This window comes from Elgaria multicarinata, chromosome 3, assembly GCF_023053635.1.
Source record: "Elgaria multicarinata webbii isolate HBS135686 ecotype San Diego chromosome 3, rElgMul1.1.pri, whole genome shotgun sequence".
NCBI classification, from domain to species: Eukaryota; Metazoa; Chordata; class Lepidosauria; order Squamata; family Anguidae; genus Elgaria; species Elgaria multicarinata.
The window spans coordinates 144006093-144027138 of NC_086173.1; the positions used below are offsets into that span (position 1 = coordinate 144006093).

The window sequence follows — 21046 nt, forward strand, 5'->3', positions numbered from 1 at the left end:
CTGAACACTACCGGTTGGCTGGGCCAAGGCTGCTTGCTGAGGACTTGGTTGGGAAAGGGCACTGCCAAGGCCAACAGCTGCACGGAAGGCACCACTTTTGAGCCAGCCAGAAGCGCTACAGACCTCCCAACCCTGACTGAAGTGACCCCCCAGGGGTCTCTGCATCACTGTACAACCCCCAACGTGCATCCTCATTTCTGCATTGGGAAAGCCAAAGGGCTGCCGGCCAGCTCAACAGAAGCCCCTCTTGTACAGTGCTCGACTCCAGCGGCACCTTCCCAAGCAAGTCCTCGGGAAGCTACCTGGTTACTTGAGTGCTCGGCCTCACTTCTGTGTCTCACCATTGGCAGACTCACTCTCAGGAGCAGGGTGCCCTGATGGTCCCTCACTACAATTTGGACTGTGCAGGAGGAGCCAGGGCTTTTTCAGTGATTGGTCCCCGGTTGAGGAACAATTTGCCACCGGAGATTAGACAGGCTCCTACTGTCAATCGTTTTAAACACCTCTGTAAGGCGTTTTTACTTTCACAAGAGTTTGGGGGAGGGGTGGTTTAAATGTTAATGTGGGTTGAGGGGTTTTTTTAAAAATGGAAATTGTTTTATTGTAAAGCGCCACGATGCCAGAAATGGCGAGGTGGCACAATAAAAAAAATGTTTTTTTAAAAATAAATACCCTGGGCTAGCCAGACACATGGCAACTCAGGGCTGCCCATTGCCCAGGCCCGACTTAGGTCAGCAGTCTGTGGCTACAAACTCCGTGTGAGTCACATAGCAATCTTGTGTGTGGTGGTGGTAGTGGTGAGAGGTCTTGTTAAAAGGGGAGAAAGCCCACCATTCCCAGAATATTTAAGCAGCAATTTCTAGCCCTCATGGCTGCAAGGAAGTACATATTGACAAGAGCCAGCTGTACCCTGGAAAGTACCTCAGAGCCTGTATCGTCTTTCCCCTCCCTCGCTCCACTGTGGGCATCCTCTGTGCTCCCAAGACTCCACAATAGTTGGCTATGAGAACATGCTTCTCTCTTTGTCTGTCTCTCTCCTGCAGGCCTCTCTTCCTCCCTCCCACCCACCCCCCAAGTCACAAAACAAGCTCAAAGATAGATTTCAAAGTAACAACAACAGCTACTACTAAAACAAAGTCTGAACCAGTTGCCAAGAATCAGCACTACACAGAAAGCAAACAAGGCAATTACTTCCCTCTCAGATAATTTAGAACAGCGATGGCCTACCCAGCTATGGCAATTTTAAATGGCTCCTGGCAAGTCTACTAAATTTTAAGAACGTGACAGGCAAACATTCTAGCCTAACATGCAATTTTTTAAAAAGGTGTTTTATAAAGTTCTGAGAAGGATTTATCCATGTTTTAAGTGTTGCACCATGTCCTGCTTATGGGTCCTGGTCAACGGCTGGTGGGCCACTGTGGAAACAGAGTGCTGGGCTAGATGGACCCTTGGTCTGATCAGCATGGCTTTTCTTATGTTCTTATTTCATATTCAGTACGCAAAAGTGCATTATTTATATGTAATGGAATGCTATGCCTGAGCACACACGCTCCATACCTGGGAGCCCTCTGCTGCTAGGTGGAGCTGCCTATTATGGAGTCTGACAACTCGTGAGGGGGTCAGCTAAGGCAAGGCCGGGCACAAGGCAGATGGAGATCCCCAGGTAGACCCCTGGGTGATTTGCAGTAGATTGGTAGGATTCCCAACTCCCCAATGTTTAGCAACAGCAGCGACAAAATGACTCCCCCACTTCCAGTAATTATATCAGCTCACCCGAGCCTAAAAGTATTCTCCCAAGGCCACTCCGCTGAAAACAGAGTGGTCCCTGAAGATGCAGAAGTCAGCCATCCCAAAACTGAAATAAGTAGAGTCAACCCAACATCCAGGCTGCACCACTACAGATCTGTAAAGGAGATTGGCCCGGCAGGCAGCTCCCATGGTGGATCTGGGAGGACAGTGTTTAGTTACACATTTTGTTTAAAAATTCACCATGCCTAATTTGAACACAAGAGAAGGAGCATACAATTAGACTCAGGAAACAAGTCTTAAAAACGAGATGGTTTCATAAGTGAGAAGGCGCAAACATAACTTGAAAACAGGATCAGCCCAACTGCACTCCTTCATTAAAAAATAATATATATATTTTAAGAACAATGGAAAAGAAAGACGAAGATACAAGAAGAATCTAAATCCTCAGCTCAAAAACACTAGAGAAAGCTTCTGAAAAATGGAACAGAAGTTCTCCGTGAGGCAATCGCTATGGCAGTCGAAAGAGAGCTGAGGGACAGGAGAGAACCTACGGTGGGGGAGGGATTCCCGCCAAAACCGTTTTCCTTGGCTTTAGAAGTTTTCCAAGTAGAGGCTCCATGCAGCCCATATGTGTGATGCACAGAGACCACGACGAAGAGCCATGGGAAAGAACTTAACACCATGACTTTTAGGGCCTTTTCAACACTGTTACTGATCTACTCCCACCCACTTTCCAGTGTCCTCGCATTCAGCCGAGAGGGAAGAGAACGTTTCAAAACAGCCCATTCCTATCTCATGTAGGGGACTGGAGGAAAGCTGTGCGTTGGTACCTTACATCGGCCTTCCCAACCTGGCGCCCTCCAGATGTGTTGGATTACAAGTCCCATCATTCCCAGCCACCAGGGGAGGGTACCAGCAAGGGCAAGGCCAGCGGTCTCAAAAAGCTCTCTCTTCACCAGTACTTCCTGAAGTGGCCCCGCCTCAGTATATCTGCTTCTTGGCTGCCAACTGATCATTCCCTATGCTTATCCCTTCCATTCACTCTCAGCTCCTGCCCTGCCCTTTAACCCTATATTGTCCATCGATTGGAGATTGCCCAAGACTCCAAGATAGCGTCGCTTCTGCTTTCTCCCGAAGGCCTAAGTATACATGCTTGGAATGAAACTCAACTCTTTCTGAGCTCCGAAGGAGAGGCAGCCAGGCCACACTGGGTTTTAACATCCTGTCCCTGAGAAACTTTCACATGATGTTGGCCAGCCTTCGCCAACTCGATGCGCCCCAGGAGTGTTGGACTACAATTCCCACACTGGCCAGGGGTTGTATTGCAACACATCTGGAGGGGCACCAGGATAGGGGAAGGCTGAACCGAGTCCCTTTCAGATATAGCAGATACGACCTAGTTTTCCTCTTCTTCCCAGTCTGCCCCCTAAACCCAACCCCAGCTCAGGCATTTGAAAGAAAGATTTGTTAGGTTCAACACCAGAGGGGAAGAAGGGAAACACGCTTACCTGGCTGAACCTGCGAGAGGGTTCCCATCAATTTTGCTTGGCGTCCTAGCTGCACTGTATGGGAAAACGTCCTTCACGCTACTCAACTTTGTCTGCCCACAAAGGTCATGGTACCCCTTCCCCTGCCAACCACTGCAAGACCACAGTTCCAACATGCAGTTCCCACTTGCATTCAGTGGACGCCGTAACCTCCACAGCCCTCCAGTGTTCCCTTCTGAGCAAGAGGCTGAGCCAGGCGTGCAAGAAGCAGCAAGTGCCAAAAGATTTGTGAATGCTTAAGAAGGATTGCTTTAAAAACCAGACATCTTAAGAGACCTATGTTAAGATATACATTTCCCTTTGTCCATGGGTTTTACTGTATGCCCAACATGCACACCCAATCAATCTGAAATCCAGGAACAGAACGTGCCATCACCAAAAATGCCAGCATTGTTCCTTTTTAAAACTCAACTTTCTAGGAGATCCAAAAATTGTGGACAACATGAAGTGGGCCGAGCAGGATGTCCTAGTGGTCACAGGCTCAACCCAGTACAGATCCTTGTGGCTACAGTTTCCAGGTTCCCCAGCCTCTAAAGGCCATCAATCCACAAACATCTTCTTACCATTCTGCCCACCAGGGCCAGCCCTATCATTGGACAGCAAGAACAGCCCTCTTGGGTGGCAAAATCTGGGCATCACAGAAGAACAGCAAATGGTCACTACATGCTTTTACTGTAGGACATGTTTGCTTTTCCCAGAATACGTTTTTTGAGGGGCACTTCCTGAAAGGTTTCTAAAGAGCCCCTTTAAAAACACGGAAGCTTTTTTGCATTTGCATGGCGGATTTCTTCCGAACACAGAGACCTTTTAAATGAGAAGATCAGGATTTCCTTTGCCGACAGGAGCCCGAAAGGCCTGCATGAACGCTACTGCCACCGCCCCTTCTCCCGCAGCCAACTTACCTGCCTTGGTCATAGTGGCTGTGCTGCTTCACAGGCCCCTTGGATCCTCCCCCCACCCCACCAGTGAGTGCTAAGAACCGCGAGGGCTTGCCGCATCTCACCTGGCCTTGGGCACTTCCAGCGGACTGCTGCCCAGCCGTGAGAAGTTCTCCGAGTGGTTGGAAGAGGAGGAGCTGGAGGACCTGGCTTCGAGCACGCCTTGGAATGGCAGCCTGTCTTCGGGCTGCGCTGACCGACTCCACAGGACCGTCTGAGGGGAAGACGCACAGTTTTTCCTCCTGCAGGGAGGAAACACAGGCATGCACAGACTTGAGATGGGCGTGTGAGTTGCCAATCCAAGTGAGGAAACATGGCCACACTGAGAAACATTGCTTGCTGCGTAGCCACCCCTGCACCAAAAAGGCTCCTCAGGAGGAGATGCCACAACTTTCCAAGGGACACCCTGGATCTTCAAAAATGTTCAGGCACTGTACTGGAGCTCAGTGTCCCCTCCAAGAGAGCCAGAGCCAATGGCACTTTTTTTGAACAAGGCTCAATAGAGCCAACGTTAAGGAGGGTGCAATCCTATGCATATTTAGATTAGAAAGGGGCCTACAACTACCAGCATGCCCCAACCAGCCACACTAGCTGGAGCATGTTGGAATAGGCTTTTCCCCTGTCTAAACATGCACAGCATTGTGCCTTAAATTATTTTAGAAAACACACAGTGGAATACAAAGAAAAAAGACAGGCAGCCAGTCAAGCAATTAAACATCCTCCAGCAATAAAACAATCCAGCACCGCATGTTAAGCACACAAACCACAATTCAGCACAGGAGCTTACATCTATTCATATCCCAGAAGCCCTCCTAAACACAGTTTTAGCAATCCAGCGCAAGGCTGTTAAAAGAGGCCGTTTAGACAGTGCTTTTCCTTTCCCTCCCATAAATATTCAGAGTGCTTTTCCTTTCCATAAATATTCAGAGCATTTCTCATACAACAGCCTATAAAGGTAGGTCGGTATTATTGCCCCCCCATTTTGCAGGTGGGAAGGCTGAGCCTGGGAACCCCACAACTTGCCTAAGGGCACTTGGTGAGTTTGCGGCTGGGGAAAGATCTAGACTGGGAGGACTTTCTGGCTCACAGTTCCTGCTCTTTGCCACTATGCTATACCAGCTCTCGAGGGACCAGGCAGAAGCATTTCAACACCTGCAACCCCTGCAGTCCTTCATTCAGGCTCCCAAGGCAACGGGGCTCGTGCTGCCAATATCAGAATGCCCTGTTTTTATCTCCTAGCACGCATCTCATTGAGAAGCAAAGCTTGGAAGTGTGTCTTGAGAAGAGTAAGATAAGCCAACGCTCGGCTGGGCTGAACCTCCACTGGGTCATTCACAAGGTTCATCTCCGTGAGCTCTCTAATTCATCGCCCCATGACGTAACACACACACCCCACACACAAACTTCTACATTGTTCTTCTCTGTCTCTCTCTCCCCCCCCCCCCCCATTCAAGCCCTTCCAGAAGGGGAGAAAAACCAAAGTGCTTAGGTACACATTACATTTTGGAAGCAGATAAAAGAACAAAAGTCAATGAAGATTTGCCTAATTTCTTATAATCAAAGAAACAAATTTTCAGGCACAGAAGGGTAGGGGGCCAATGAGCAGACCTCTGGCCATGCAGGTAGCAGAAAATGACTTCCCTATTCCCAACCAACTAGCCAACCAAGTCTTTATCCCCCTGCAGTCTTGGAAGCTGCCTCTCCACAGCCAAGGACAGGTCCAAAGTATGAGGAATTATTTTCCGAAAAGGCTTCTTCATGCAGATTCCCTTACACCAGGGGCAGGCAGAAGCTAGACTGAGATCGCTGGGCAATTTGCAGATGCGCAAGAGTTTGAGCCTCAATTGTTGAACAATAGCAACAACTAAAATGTTTCTCTCCCCTAGGCTGTCATTAAAAAAAAAACATTTGGGGAAAACCAAGGTGGATTGTTTTGCGGAAGAGCTGGTGAGCTTGGTTCTGGTACCGAGTTCAAATTCCTCGGCTGAACATGCGCTCAGAAGCTCCTTATTCCTTAAAACCGCCCAGAGAGCTCCGGCTATTGGGTGATATAGAAATGTAATAAATAAATAAATATTATTATATTAGCGCATTGCTTCCATGCCTGAGCCACTATTGCACACCTGGCTACAGTGGGTGGATCACAGGCGTCTAGTAAAAAGACAAAGCAGATCCCACAAGCCTGAAGTCTGCCTACCCCTGACCTACATGCAATGTGCACAAGCTCCCATACTTGAGTGGGGCACCCTTAATGCCAGAGGTAGGTAACTCCCATCAGCCCCAGTCAACATGACCGATGGTCAGTAGTTATGGGAGTTGTAGTCCAAGACACCTGCAGGGCACCAGGCTGCCCACTCTTACTTTATGTGAACCAGAGGCTGTGTACAGAGGTGGCCTGCAACCATTCCACATAAGAAGTGCCAGGCTGGATCAGACCAAGGGTCCATCTAGTCCAGCACTCTGTTCACACAGAGGCCCACCAGCTGTCAAACAGGAACCCACAGGCAGGACAGGAGTGCAACAGCACCCTCCCACCCAAGTTCCCCAGCAACTGGTGCACACAGGCTTACTGCCTCGGATACTGGAGACAGCACACAACCATCAGGGCTAGTAGCCATTGATAGCCTTCGCCTCCAGGAATTTACCCAACCCCCCTTTAAAGCCATCCAAATTGGTGGCCATCACTACATCTTGTGGTGAATTCCATGGTTTAACTGTGTGCGGTGTGAAGAAGGACTTCCTTTTACCTGTCCTGAACCTCCCACCAATCAGCTTCATGGGATGACCCTGGGTTCTAGTATTTTGAGAGCGGGAGAAAATGTCTCCTTATCCACAGCTGCACCTTTCCACATATGCTGCGATCACAGCAATGTGCAGGCTGCCACTGGGTACCGCCCGGTTCAAACAGAAGCCCCAATCCATCCCAGGCATACGTATAGGCCAAGGAGAGGCTGTGGCTGCTCTTGAGCAGGGGGCAATTCTGTTTGGACTGGCTCCTGGGCACCGGGAAAGCTAGACCTGCCACAGGCTCTTTTTGCAGCCACGCACTTGCTACCCCTACGCTTCCTCCCACCCCGCTCCACCTTTCACCGCCCCCAGCCGCCTGCTGAGCGATTATCAGAGGCCTGGCTTATTACCCCTGGCTGCGCACGATAATAAGGGCTCTCCTCAAACCCCAGGATTTCCTCGGAAGACCCTCAGCAACTCGCTCTCGAAAGCGTAAGACAGCAGGGCCAACCTTTCAAGGGCCTTTATGCGCTCTCCGCCTTGTGATTGCTGCATTGTGCGCGGGCACAAGGCTGAGACTTAATGAAGTGCCTAATAACACAGCCACAGGCACTCAAGCAGGCAGGCAGAGAAGAGAGGCAATTAAAAAAAAGAGAGAGGCTTTTAAAAACAGAGCAGGGCTTCCCGCAGCTTGTGCAACCATCCCAGCTTGAGCAGAGCAGGGCTGGGCTGGGGGTGAGGGGGTGGGGAGCGAGCTGGAACGTAAACAGAACTGGCAGCTAAAGATGCTCTCCTTGCATGGAGGAGGCGCCGCTTTCTCCCTGGCCGTACTGGGGCTCCTGCCAAATTGCCCAAGTAATCTTTGCCTTATGCCAACCTTAAAGACACTTTTGCCAGCACTTTTTGCCAGATTTGTAAAGATGCAACAATGCCAGATAGACAGAGGTCTTTGAAAAGCTACAGCTATGATGTGAATTGTGGCCTAGGACTTTTACCCCAGAGCCTGCCGAGTCAGGAGTCCATTCTAAGAACCTGTCATTTTAAGAGCAAGGCTCCAGCTCTCATGGTGAACACGCAGTCTCTTTTGACCTTAAAGGTGGCCTAGAAATAACTTTAGATAGTTTTGTTGCTTATTCGTTCGGTCGCTTCCGACTCTTCGTGACTTCATGGACCAGCCCATGCCAGAGCTTTCTGTCGGCTGACGCCACCCCCAGCTCCCCTAAGGTCAAGTCTGTCACCTCCAGAATATCATCCATCCATCTTGCCCTTGGTCGGCCCCTCTTCCTTTTGCCTTCCACTTTCCCTAGCATCAGCCTCTTCTCCAGGGTGTCCTGTCTTCTCATTATGTGGCCAAAGTACTTCAGTTTTGCCTTTAATACCATTCCCTCAAGTCAGCAGTCTGGCTTTATTTCCTGGAGTATGGACTGGTTTGATCTTCTTGCAGTCCACGGCACTCTCAGAATTTTCCTCCAACACCACAGTTCAAAAGCATCTACCTTCCTTCGCTCAGCTTTCCTTATGGTCCAGCTCTCGCAGCCATAGGTTACTACGGGGAATACCATTGCTTTAACTATGCGGACCTTTGTTGTCAGTGTGGTGTCTCTGCTCTTAACTATTTTATCGAGATTTGTCATTGCTCTCCTCCCAAGAAGTAAACGTCTTCTGATTTCCTGGCTGCAGTCAGCGTCTGCAGTAATCTTTGCGCCCAGAAATATAAAGTCTGTCACTGCCTCCACGTTTTCTCCCTCTATTTGCCAGTTATCAATCAAGCTGGTTGCCATAATCTTGGTTTTTTTGAGGTTTAACTGCAACCCAGCTTTTGCACTTTCAACCGAGGCTGTACGCAGCTTAAGCCCCCAACCCTTCCTGGTAATCCCTAGCCACCATCCAACTGTACAATTGGCTCCTCACTATGCTTTGGATATTGACCTCTGACCTCCAGTTACTCACAAAGAGCACGCGCGGCCCTCACTCGATCAGGATCATCTATGCATTTGCAAGAGATCAGGAAATGTAAAGGTAAGTGTGCACGCATTGAGAAGGAGGGAGGCCTACATGCAGTGGAGGCTGATGGCTCCAATGTCAATGGGGCGGTGAATCCGCTCCGGTTTCAGTCAGAACTCTAAAGCACCATGGAGAGCTGCTTTAGAGTTTGAACCAGGTGCAGATTCGCCACCCCACTGACACTGGAGCCACCAGCCTCCACTGCCTACTCTCAAATATAAAGAATCAGACAGTATTTGACTCTCTCTCAAAAATAAAGAAACAGCTATAGCTTGCAGCACAGTACAAGGTGCCGTGTTTTGAAAAATAAAATCCAAAAAGCCCAACTTTCTCTGTTTGACTGGTTCATGTTTCTCCGTATTCAAAAGCATACAATAACAACGTAACCAGAACCAACCACTCTAGTAAAGTTTAGTACTCGATTTCAAAGTTTATCCTAGTGACAGGCACCTGGGCCTCCTGGTTACAGAACCTGTATTATTTACCTCAGAATTCGAGACACTTACACTGCAGGCCGTTACAGTGACCCAGAACAGTGTTCAGCTGAGCATTTGCCAGGACCGCTGCCGGCACGAGACTTCATTGTCGGCTCGTGATGGCTCAGTGCCTTGCGCACGCCGTTTGACGAAGGGTGCCGAGCAGATTTCACAGGGGCCACATTTCCAGATTGCCCGTTGAGCGAACAGATCACACGCAGGCACACAACACACACATTGCACTTCAAGAAGCCAGGCGTGACAGCGGCAGGCTGAGGGTTTGCCGTTACCCAGAGGATTTCCAGCTGCCTCTCAGCACAGCCCAGATTTAGCTCAGAATAATTGCACTGTAAAATATCATTAGCACACGTGCTTGGGGAGAAGAGAGAAAAATTAAACTGAGCAGGGCAAGCCCACAGCAAGGCTCCGAAATCCCCAGCCCTGGGCTCTCTTCCCCATCACGTGGGCCTGTTGCGGGAGCGAGCGGACCTGCTTGGGCCTCTTCTCCTGCACAGACGGCGAGGCTTCCGCGGCCAGGCCGAAGGAGGGAGGGAAAGGAGCCCCCGGGTGCAGCTGGCTTTACGCTGCCCTCGCTGCCAAGAATCCTGCTGGCCATCTGACCGCAGAGCTGAAATGTACGGCAGGGCGAGGCATTTTGCAGATGGAAAGAGTCTCTTCTACGACGCTGGAAGCTGATTTGTACTGACTCAGAGCATTTGTCCATCAAGCTCAGGGCTGTGCACAGCAGCCTTTCCAACCTGGCGCCCTCCAGATGTTGTAGTCTACAACTCCCAGTGCCATTGGCTGATGGGAGTTGTAGTCCAAAACACCTGGAGGCCAGCAGGTTGAGGAAGGCTGGGTCTACACCCACGAACAGAGGCTCCTCAGGGTTTCAGGCAGGGATCTTTTTCAGCTCTACCTGCAGATGCCACTGACTGACGGTAAGACGGTAGCAGAGCATGGATGACTGTAGGGTGGCCATCTTCTTCAGTCTGAGGAGCAGGAGGCCCTGCCGTCAAGGTATTGGGGGAAGGGGCAGGACCCTCCGGCCATGACGTCACTGCTGCCTGCCTCCTGCATCTCAGCTTGGAAGGGGTCCAGGTTCCCAGGCAAAGGAGTCCTCCCAGGAAAAATTGGAGAGTGCCTCTAGAGCGTACAATTCTAGTTTAGCACTGGAAGGGGACAAATTAAATGGAAGAGATGCCTTCACCCACCTCTGGGGCATCCTGCCACTCTGTGTGTGTGGAGGTACCTGCTGGGTCATTTCTAACTTGACAAGCACCCCATACAAAATACCCCGGACGAAGCTAGAATAACACGGGGATGTCCAGCATCTAATTTTACAGCAGGATGTAGTGCCAGGAGCATCAGAAGCTTGGCCTGACCAGCACCGTACCAGGAGTAAGGCTGCTCAACCCTGTGTTAGTCACGGCAGCTGCTTCTAACAACAAACGGTGGGAGACTTGGGAGGCAACCTGTGATCCATGGCCGTTTCAGACACTGCCTAGAAACAGCTTCCCCCAATCCGGCACCCTGCAGATATATTGGACTACAACTTCCACAATTCCCAGCCACTGGCAATGCTGGCTGGGAATGATGTGAGTTGCAGTCCAACACATCTGGTGTGTGTATGTATGTGCCAAGTTTGAGAAGGGAGGTCTAGAGTAGTGCAATGGACACCTTATTGCTTTTTTGGGTCAAAATACCAAGTAATGTACCCATCCCATATGTGGTTGAAAGCATGTGCAGGCATGCACGTACACACACAACACACACACACACACAAAAACATCTTACCAAGAAGCCTGCGTTTGAGGCCCTGCTGGCATCAGCTCCACTGCTTCATAGGTGAAACTCCCTGCAGCCCCAGGCGAACTCTCCATCACCAGCGAGAAGTCACTGCTCAGACTGGTGGTGCTGCCCCGGTCCCTCTGCTCTGGAACACAAGAACAGACTTGTGTAGGACCAGCCAACTCCTTCCCCTTTTCTTCTTCTTCTTCTCCATGCTAGCCATCAAAATCTCATCACAAACAAAGCCACACAGGGAAATGCAGCACATAAACACATATAACTAAGGATACAGTCAGTGGCAATTCCCACAATTCCAGCGGCCGGGAAAAATATAGGAAGTCGCTGCAAGCCCCATGGTCGTGGCTCTAGTCTGTCAAGCGTGGCCCATGTGGGGAACCCCAGTTCCAGAAAGTCACATGCCACGGCTTTGCTGACGGACTGACGCGGCTGCCCCTTGTCAGATCCCGCTATAGCCTGGGCTGTGGAGACATCCGCAGGACGTCACTCTGACAGCCCTTGGGCGAGCAAAGCGAGAGGACAGAAAGCGTCTCCCACCAATCCCAATCATGGTCTTCCTTAGCAGCTACAGCTGGAAGGGGAATATGCGTGTGTGTTCATTTGGCAGGATTTGGGTGTTACAGGGAAGGAATTTAGGTGCAGGTATTGGATTCTATTTTTCACACACTGAGATCCAGTGGAGGCTCCTGCTGAAAGAAGGGCACATCTGGAAAGAGGGTGAGGATGGAGGGAAGGGAAGTAGAGGATTGTGCCCCAGGGATGTAGTGGGTGAGTCTGTGATAAAACATGGTTCTCACATCTCTGGTTAATGGAGAAGCTCTGGGACTTTAAGTGGCCATGGTGCAAGGTCTAGCGGTGGCCTGAGAGGGGTGATGGTGGCAGCGTTTGTTCTACCCACTCCAAGCAGGTATTGGAGAGGGTTGCATGTGTTGTGCAACTGCGCACTGAGCAGGCACAAAAGTGAATACTGGGTGCTACCAGGGCTTAGTTTTTAAACAGACTGCAGTCCTTGCAGAGAAGGTTGAAAGTGGGTGAGCAATGGCTAATAAGGTCTCAGGAACCAAAGGGTCGGGGGTGGGGGGAGGCGAGGCAATATTACTATACAGAAGTTCAGGTGGTCGGAAATGGGATGTCGGTGACCCACACAGTCATTGCAAGGAAAGAGCGAAAGCCAGCAGTAGAGACTGCAGCGCTCAGGTGACTTCACCAGCTTCAATGGCATCCCTAAGCCCTTCGGGGGAGTGAAATGTTGCCCACCCACCAGCAGCAGACAGACGCGGCCCAGACTACTGGACTGGTTGGAAGGTGGCAAGAGGCACTCACTTAGCATACAGATCTCCTCCAAAGTAAATCCAGGCGGCAGACTCGTCCTTCTGGGGTAAGAAAGAAGTCAGGGTAGCAGGAGAGAAGAGAGTCAAACACGGCAATATGCAATTATTTCAGGTATACCTGCTTAGCTCTTAGCTTTTGAATGTCTAACATGAAACCACTGGGGGAAGCCGTCAGGGGGTTTGGCCTGAAGTGTCCCCAGTACATGGATGATACTCAGCTCTACCTTTCGTTTCCGTCTACACATCCCAGGGAGGTTGTTGAACTTGGGGGTTGCACTGAAACTTAATCCACACAAGACGGAGGTTTGGACCGTTTTGAAACCAACTACTCTGGATGGAGGAGGGCAACCAGGATGATCAGGGTTCTGGAAACAAAGCCCTATGAAGAGAGACTGAAAGAACTGGGCATGTTCAGCCTGGAGAAGAGAAGATTGAGCGGGGACAAATACTCAAATACTTAAAAGGTTGTCACACAGAGGAGGGCCAGGATCTCTTCTCCATCCTCCCAGAATGCAGGACATGGAATAACGGGCTCAAGTTACAGGAAGCCAGATTCCATCTGGACATCAGGAAAAACTTCCTGACTGTTAGAGCAGTATGACAATGGAACCAATGACCTAGGGAGGTCGTGGGCACTCCCACACTAGAGGCATTCAAAAGGCAGCTGGACAGCCATCTGTATGGGATGCTTTAAGGTAGATTCCTGCACTAAGCGGGGTTGGGCTAAGATACCAGAAGCTTTCCAATATGTCCTGGCCTCAGGGGGGAATGAAGCTAGGAGTGTCAAGGGCACAAAGCAGTGACAAGCCTCTTTGAAGTAGCATCACAAACCAGCACCGCCATCTTCCAACGGCTGCCTTCAGAGGATGCTCCGCACCATAGTTTGGAGGTTAGGAACCAGCCCTGTGCTTATGCACATGGTTTAGGGCATGTCCTGCCTTTTGTCCTCTTCCAAGAAACCCAAGGCAACTCACTTCGTCTTCCTCCTCTCCATTTTTATCCTCGTTAACAGTCCTGCGAGGTAGGTTACACTGATACCGGCCCAAAGTCCCCCAATGAGCTTTATGATCAAGTGGGGATTTGAACTCAGATCTCCTGAATCCCAGTCCAACACTCTAGCCACTACACCGCACTGGCTCTCTCTCTCTCTCTCTCTCTCTCTCTCACATGCTGGCTGGGGAATGCTGGGAGCTAAGGATTATTTTTTTGTCTAAACATGCCCAAGTTTGGTCCCTGAATGAATTACTGTCTAACTTGTTCCAAGATGGCGGACACATCCGAACATGGCAACCAATGGTTTGGCCAAATTCAGACATTAAGCTGTGTGTATGAGGACAGGAGGGAAGAGCAGGAGTCCAGGGCTCTCGTTCCCAGTCTTCCAAACCATGGTTTGAAGAACTGGCTGAAAGCAGCTACCAAGTGGGCTCTTCCTCGCTAGACTAAGATGCCCACATCCTCCTCCTTGCAGTAAACCAAACCTGATAGTACATGATCATAGAATCATAGGAGAGTTGGAAGGGGCCTATAAGGCCATTTAGCCCATCCCCCTGCTCAATGCAGGAATCCACCTTAAAGCATCCCCGACAGATGGTTGTCCAGCTGCCTTTTGAAGGCCTCTAGTGTGGAGGAGCCCTTGACCACCCTAGGTAATTGGTTCCATTGTCATACTGCTCTAACGGTCAGAAAGTTTTTCCTGATGTTCAGCCAGAATCTGGCTTCCTGTAATTTGAGTCCATTATTCCGTTTCCTGCACTTTGGGAGGATCGAGAAGAGATCCTGGCCCTCCTCTGTGTGACAACCTTTTAAGTATTTGAAGAGTGCTATCATGTCTCCCCTCAGTCTTCTCTTCTCAAGGCTAAACATGCCCAGTTCTTTCAATATCTCCTCAAAGGGCTTTGTTTCCAGACTCCTGATCATCCTCGTTGCCCTCCTCTGAACCCCCTCCAACTTGTCTGCACCCTTCTTGAAGTGAGGTGCCCAGAACTGGACACAAGATGAAATTTAACTAGTGCTGAATAGAGGGGAATCAGTACCTTGGAAGCTATACTTCTATTAATACATCCCAAAATAGCATCGACGGATACTAGTCAGAGTTGCTAAATGTGGAATGTCCATGTTCAGGGACAGTGATGGGCCACAAGATGAGATGATGCCTTGCATGGCCAAAAGAGTCTCGCTGGACCGAATGGACGCTTGCTCTGATCCAGCTCACAATTCTCATCTCCCGTAGCAACAGAGCCGTTCCAGCAACAGCCTGTGTGACTGGAGAGGCCCCTTCTTCCCCAGTTGTTAACCCAACCCATGCGCTGGCCGAACTCACAGGCGCTCCTCTTCTTATGTAGGACTTCCGCAGCCTGAGCAGCTGTGGAGAAAGCAACGTGGCCCCATTTTGGCTGCTTTCCGAGCGCAGAATAAATTAAAGTGAACTGGGCCAGGACACCAGGGCCGCCCATCTCCCAGAAGAAAGCGCGTGCATTAACAAGATCCTCTGCTCTCTCTCTCTCTCTCTCTCAGCCTGCCTTTGGTGGCGGCAGCAGGAGCGAGCGCGGGCTCTTACCTGGGCTGCTTGGCGGCAGAGAACTCCTCAGAGGTGATGTGCTTCAGAAAATCGAAGCAGAAAAAGAAAATCTAGAGCCAAAAAAAAAAAAAATTGAAAGTATAAAAGTGGGGAGGGGGCGGGCGGCACTAACAAATGAGAGCTGGCAGACTGTACATCTCCTTCATCTCTGCAGGGTGCAGACCCCGGGGAGGGAGCTGTCTCCACCGCACAAGCCGAACAAGAGCCCCTCATTAGCCAACCCTTCTGGGGCCTTGGCCACCTGCTGGCTAGGCCTGGGTTCTGCAGGCAAGAATGCAAACAGTCAATGCCTCCATCCACCCCGAAAACACACACACACCATATAAATATAGACATGAGTATATGCACCACTGTGCCAAGTCAAGACAGCACTTTATAAATAAATATTAATATGAATAACAACAAAAGCCTTAACTGGAGGGTCCAGAAACCCACATGAACACAAATCACTTTGGCATCCTGGAATTTAAGAGATGAAATGCCTGCCTGGCAGTGTGTGTGTGGGGGGGCCTCTAGCCATAAGGGTGTGTAGGTCTAGTGCAGCCTTCCTCAACCTGGGGCGCTCCAGATGTGTTGGACTACAACTCCCAGAATGCCCCAGCCAGGCTGGGGCATTCTGGGAGATGCAGTCCAACACATCTGGAGCGCCCCAGGTTGAGGGAGGCTGGTCTAGTGCCATGTACAACTAGCAATCCCTCTCCTAAGGCTGGTATTCTTGTCCCCCTACCAGGTCTCCACATCCCCCGCTGCCTCCTTCCTAACCCCTTGCAAAAAGGGACTCCTTGAAAAACCTAAAAGCAAGCGTTAAGCGAAGGACGCAGGTGTTCTAATCTCAAGCTATGAGCCTTGACAGCTAACATAGAACTTCCGCATTCAGGGAAGAGAGGAGCAAAAGAAGAGCCCTGCTGGATCATGCCACCGGCCGATCTAGTCCAGCATTCTGTTCTCACAGGGGCCAACTAGATGCCCCACTGGAAGCCTACAAGCAGGACATGAGTGTAACAGCAGCACCCTCCTGCTTGTACTCCCCAGCAACTGGAATACTGCCCCTGATACGGGGAGGCGATATATAGCCATCATGACTAACAGCCATTAATGGAGGGAGTGTGTCACTGAATGCTAGTTGACTATTCTCTCTCTCTCTCTCTCTCTCTCACTCACACACACACACGGACAACATCGACAGTGCAACTCAGACACCACCGTCACTTGGCACTACTCCCAGGCTGCCCCCAAAGACACTCACCTCCTCCCCTTTGCTGAGCCGATCCACTAACATGTGCCTACAAGAAAAAGAGGAAAAATGAATTTCAGCCAAGCACTTCCACCATACAGGAGTCAATTTTATTTATATGTGTGTATTTCTTTAATGTTTATATACCACCTTATCTGCTAAAAAGCCATCAAGGCGGCGTACGATAATTTTAAGCAATAAAACCTTAAAACCATAAAAACGTTGACATGAATAAAAACCTTAAAAACTACTTATTTCGAAAGGTGACACTGAAGAAATGAGTCTTCATGCCCTTTCTAAAGGCCAAGAAAGGGGTGGGTGTGATTGTAGTTCTTGAGGGAGGGCAGAGCAGAGTTTGGGGGCAACGCAGGAGAAAGCCCTTTCGCGCATAACTGTCAAACAGCCCTCTGCAGGTAATGGCGCTCTCAAAAGGGCCTCTCGTGTGGCTCTTAATACTCAGGGCAGGTTTACAATGAGCCAGATGGGTCCCTTCAGATGGGCAGGTTCTAAGCTTTAAAGGTTAAAACCAGCAATTTGAACTGTGTTCTTCCCTCCTCCTCCTCCCTCCCAATCCCCTTTCCTTTTGTGTCATGTTTTTTAGATTGGAAGCCTGTGGGCAGGGTCTGTCTTAAGAAATATTTTTGTAAGCCACCTTGAGAGCCTTTTTGGCTAACGGGCGGAATAAAAATGCTAAAATAAATAAATAAATAAAGCCCATTGGCAACCACGCAGGTCATTCTAGGATGACGGGAATTCAGAAAGAGAATTCTTAAGCAATTGCATACAGCTGCAAAGTCACGTATAGTGTGCAACTATAAGTCTCCACAACCAATGAAAGAGCAGTGGGTTGATGAAATTTCTGAGATGATGGCTATATATAAATTTACTCAGTAAATGTGGCAAGCAAGGAATCCTAACTTTAAGGAAGATATTACGGCACCATGGTTTCCATTTATTTCCTGTGCTTAAGCTCCTCAAACTTTTGATCGAATTCCAACCAAGTACAGTTGTCTCTATTTCTCCTAATACACACAAAATAATATACCCTCTTGCACACTCCTTTTATATGCCGAATAAGTTGTATTTTTAGTCTTTCATTAGGTCTTGAGCTCCTACTTAGGCCATTTTACTGTAGATGTTCCATCAGCAAATGGGTTATAGACTATGAATTATAATTGCTTAATTCATTTGTTTCTTTAGTGATCTTGATTAATTATTATGTAAAGTTCCCCCCCCTTTTTTTGTCACCTTAATTTTGTTAACTTTATTTTGAAATAGAATAAAATTCCATGAACGAGACACAGAAATCCCTAGGTTCTCAGTCTGTGGGCCAAGCTTCCAGTCTCCGAGGAGTGCAGGGCCACTGGAGGAGGTGGGAGTGCAGAGAGCCCCTGAGAGGATATCTTGAGACAGGGTTAGCCCTGAGCTTTCATTCCCCACTCGGAGGAATCAAAGGATCCTTTCCAGTGGGGAATCAAAGGATCCCAACTGTTCAACCCTGGATTTGTGGAGGGGCCTTTGCTCTTCACCCCCCACCCCCGCATCACACAATTGCATCATGATTTGAGGGACATAGCTCTGACTGGCACCTTTAAATGATGGTTCCCTGTGTGTGCTTTTAGGAAGAGGAAGAGCCCCCTCTTCTCTTCCAATGCCAGAATATCTGATCAGTGCAGCAATCCACAGATCTTCACTCACAGCAGCAGGCCACACACACACACACACACACGCACTCACTCACTCACTCTCTATGTGCAAGGATCTCCATACATTCATCTACAGAACAGATGGCTGGCGCTCGGTAAGGCAAGCTTAGGAGGGGAGCCCCAAATGCAAACTGATTAAGAAACATGGCATTAACCAGCCCTGGCAAGGGTCCCACGCCCCCCCCTCGGGTTAAGGCAGGCCCAGTCGCCAGCAGGCCTACCCAAAGAGGAACCAGTCGTAGGCCACAGTCAGGTAAAGGATCTCTGCGGGTTCCAAGGATGCATGGATCAGCCCATCCTAAGGAAGGAAGGAAGGAAGGAAAGAAGACTAATCAGGCATCCTGTATTACAATGATTCCCTGACTGGCATTCTCCCCATGTCACAGATCAGCCCCTAAAAATAGGGCATTATGCCGATAACTGAGAAACGGTTCCTTAAGTCAATACAAGAGCAAGTCACGAAGCCACGCATTTTCTTTTCTCCAAAGCTATATATGCTGCCCTAAACTGCACAGCAGATAATCTGGTCAGCAAGATATGTCTCCCGCTCCACAATGTTTAAAGTTCAGTTTTAAAAGCTTCTAGTCCTCAATGCTATGGGGAGGGAACTGTAATGCTTGTGAACCGCATGGAATACATTTGACACCTACAGTTATTCAGAGCCGGTTCACATGACACAATAGCCCATCGTGGGTTAATTTACCCAGGAGGCACTGTGGTGTGTGCCAGCTGCCATTATGAATATTCAAGCCGCGCCATGGCTTGTCGTGTTGTATGAACCTGGGCAGTGGAGGTTATTTAAGAGTTAAATAACCCTCACATAACACTAAAACAAACCGTGGGTTATGCGAGGGTTGTTTTACCCTCAAATAAACCCCACTGCCCAGGTTTGGATGACATGGGAAGACATGACAAGCCATGGCAACCCCTGTCCAGGGCCTGCATGTTCATAATGGTGGGTGGCATGCACTGTGGCACCCCCAGTTTAATTAACCCATGGTGGGCTGTTGTGTCATCCAAATTGGAGATCAGCGGTAGTCGTCCTGCATCCTTTCACATCTCGTCAGCCCTCCTTATAAGCCTCTCATCCACAGCTGAGATGAGAGGCTTATAAGTTGTACATTCTACAACATCCCAGTCTTTACTGGTGATATAAGTGAGCAGAGCTTGGTCCTGCGGCAGAGTAATTAACACCAAGCTACCTATGCTTTCAGTTCAGGGGGTATCAGAATTTGCATGGACCAGGGGTGGAATTCTTTCTCAAATCTTTTACTCAAATCATTCAGACTAGTCATTCAGACTTTTTTTTCTCAAATCATTCAGACTAGTACTGTGCGCCACAAGAAATATATGCAAATAACTCAAGCACATGAACTCATGCACAAACTACACATTGAGTCACAAAATATATTACATGCATACATATGGACTACAGCTTTCCCCAACCTGGTGCCCTCCATGGATATTTTTGTTCTAGTCTGTCTTTAGCAGTCAGGCTAGAATAATATACCCATTTTACAGATTGAGTCACTAGTGAAATGTAATTTTCGAAATATTTCTGTTGTTTTCAGTTAACCTAACACAAGTAAAAAGTTAAATACCAAAGCTCCAAGATGAAAACTTACTAGGATGGGCCCACCCTTTAAAACAACTAGGAAGCCACCTCAAATTCCACCCTGGTATGGAACAGACCATGTAGCAGACTACCCACCCGGTACTTAAAGCACCTGGTAGTAACTGAAGTGTGTCTGGTGTTTCCAACTTAGGTATGACCAGAAATTGTGCTACATAACTTTGCAAGTGCCTTTGTATTGACTTAAGGATCTGTTGCTCTGGGGAAGAAGAAATCAACTGTTCTCCCTTTACAGAGGGAGAAAAAGCAAAACACCTGCTACAAAATCTTTAAAAGTACATGGTCCCCACAATGAGGAACGTTGAGGGATATGGACCAGAGAGCCACCAGAATTTCAGCTTTTGTTAAAAAAATACAGATAGATAGATTTCTAAGTTCCCAGGGGTGTGTGTGAGAAAACGCAGCCAGTTTCTGCTACACTGCCTGGATCAGCCTTCCCCCAGCCTGGAATCAGAAGTGTGGGACTTCAACTCCCATCAGCCCCAGCCAGCATGGGCAATGGTCAGGAGTTGTAACCCAAACATCTGGAAGGCACCAGGTTGGGGAATGCTGTCCTAGAAAATCAGAAGGAGGAAGAGTTCAGTTCAAAGGTTTTGGGGGCCGTTGTCAGCAGGCCTCCCGAATTAGAAACAGGCAGGTCACTCGGCCCCTGGCCTGTTGGGAGTACTCTGCACAAGTCAAAAATGGCAGTTCTCTGGAGGCAGCAGACCTTTGGCTGCTCTGGAGGTACCAGCAAATGCCCGACTTCACCGCCCCTCTCCTCTGGAACTGACTCAGTAGAGAGGCTCTGGTAACCGAGGAGGGAAAGTTTTAGGTTCAATGCAACTCCTGTTAGCCCATCCTCCCTCCCCCCCACCCCTAGTCTACGAAACCAGCTCCAATGTGCCATGAAGCCCCATCTTCTTCCCTAATCAAACAGTGGACCGACAACGGCCTCAGTTCTGCAAGCTGCCGCTTTTTCCAACGTTTGCAAGTAATCCAAAAGAGACCTGGTAATTTTACATGCAGAATTTGCATCTTCACATACAGAATCATGGTTGGTTGGTTTTTTTAAAGATGCAACAAAAAAAACACGTCCTGGGGTCTTGCTCGCGCCAATCCGGCTAGTGACTAAAAGTGACCCACCCACACTGCGCCCGCCTCCTCCCTTTCAAGGGGGTCTCTCTAGCCCCAGCTGCACCCCTTGTGCATGCCCCAGGCAAGGCGACGTGCCCACTGATACTCACAGCCCACAGGGAGAGGCGCAGGAGGGAGATGAAGAGAGGCGTCCTGTCCCAGCCGGATATACAGTGCACCAGGAGCCCACTGTCATCT

General features: G+C 49.3%; 1 protein-coding gene across 2 annotated transcripts in view; it reads right to left on the bottom strand.

Annotated features, from left to right (window-relative positions):
- The window catches only part of MTMR14 (myotubularin related protein 14), an 85275-nt gene that overhangs the window by 21889 nt on the left and 42340 nt on the right, over positions 1-21046 (bottom strand). For both annotated transcript variants that reach the window (XM_063122118.1, XM_063122117.1), the window contains exons 11-17: positions 20959-21044; positions 18321-18397; positions 16406-16442; positions 15139-15209; positions 12574-12623; positions 11239-11377; positions 4300-4476 (exon numbers count right to left, since the gene is read on the bottom strand). In XM_063122118.1, coding sequence (XP_062978188.1) covers positions 4300-4476; positions 11239-11377; positions 12574-12623; positions 15139-15209; positions 16406-16442; positions 18321-18397; positions 20959-21044 — 637 coding nt within the window. The remainder of the gene's footprint in view (positions 1-4299; positions 4477-11238; positions 11378-12573; positions 12624-15138; positions 15210-16405; positions 16443-18320; positions 18398-20958; positions 21045-21046) is intronic.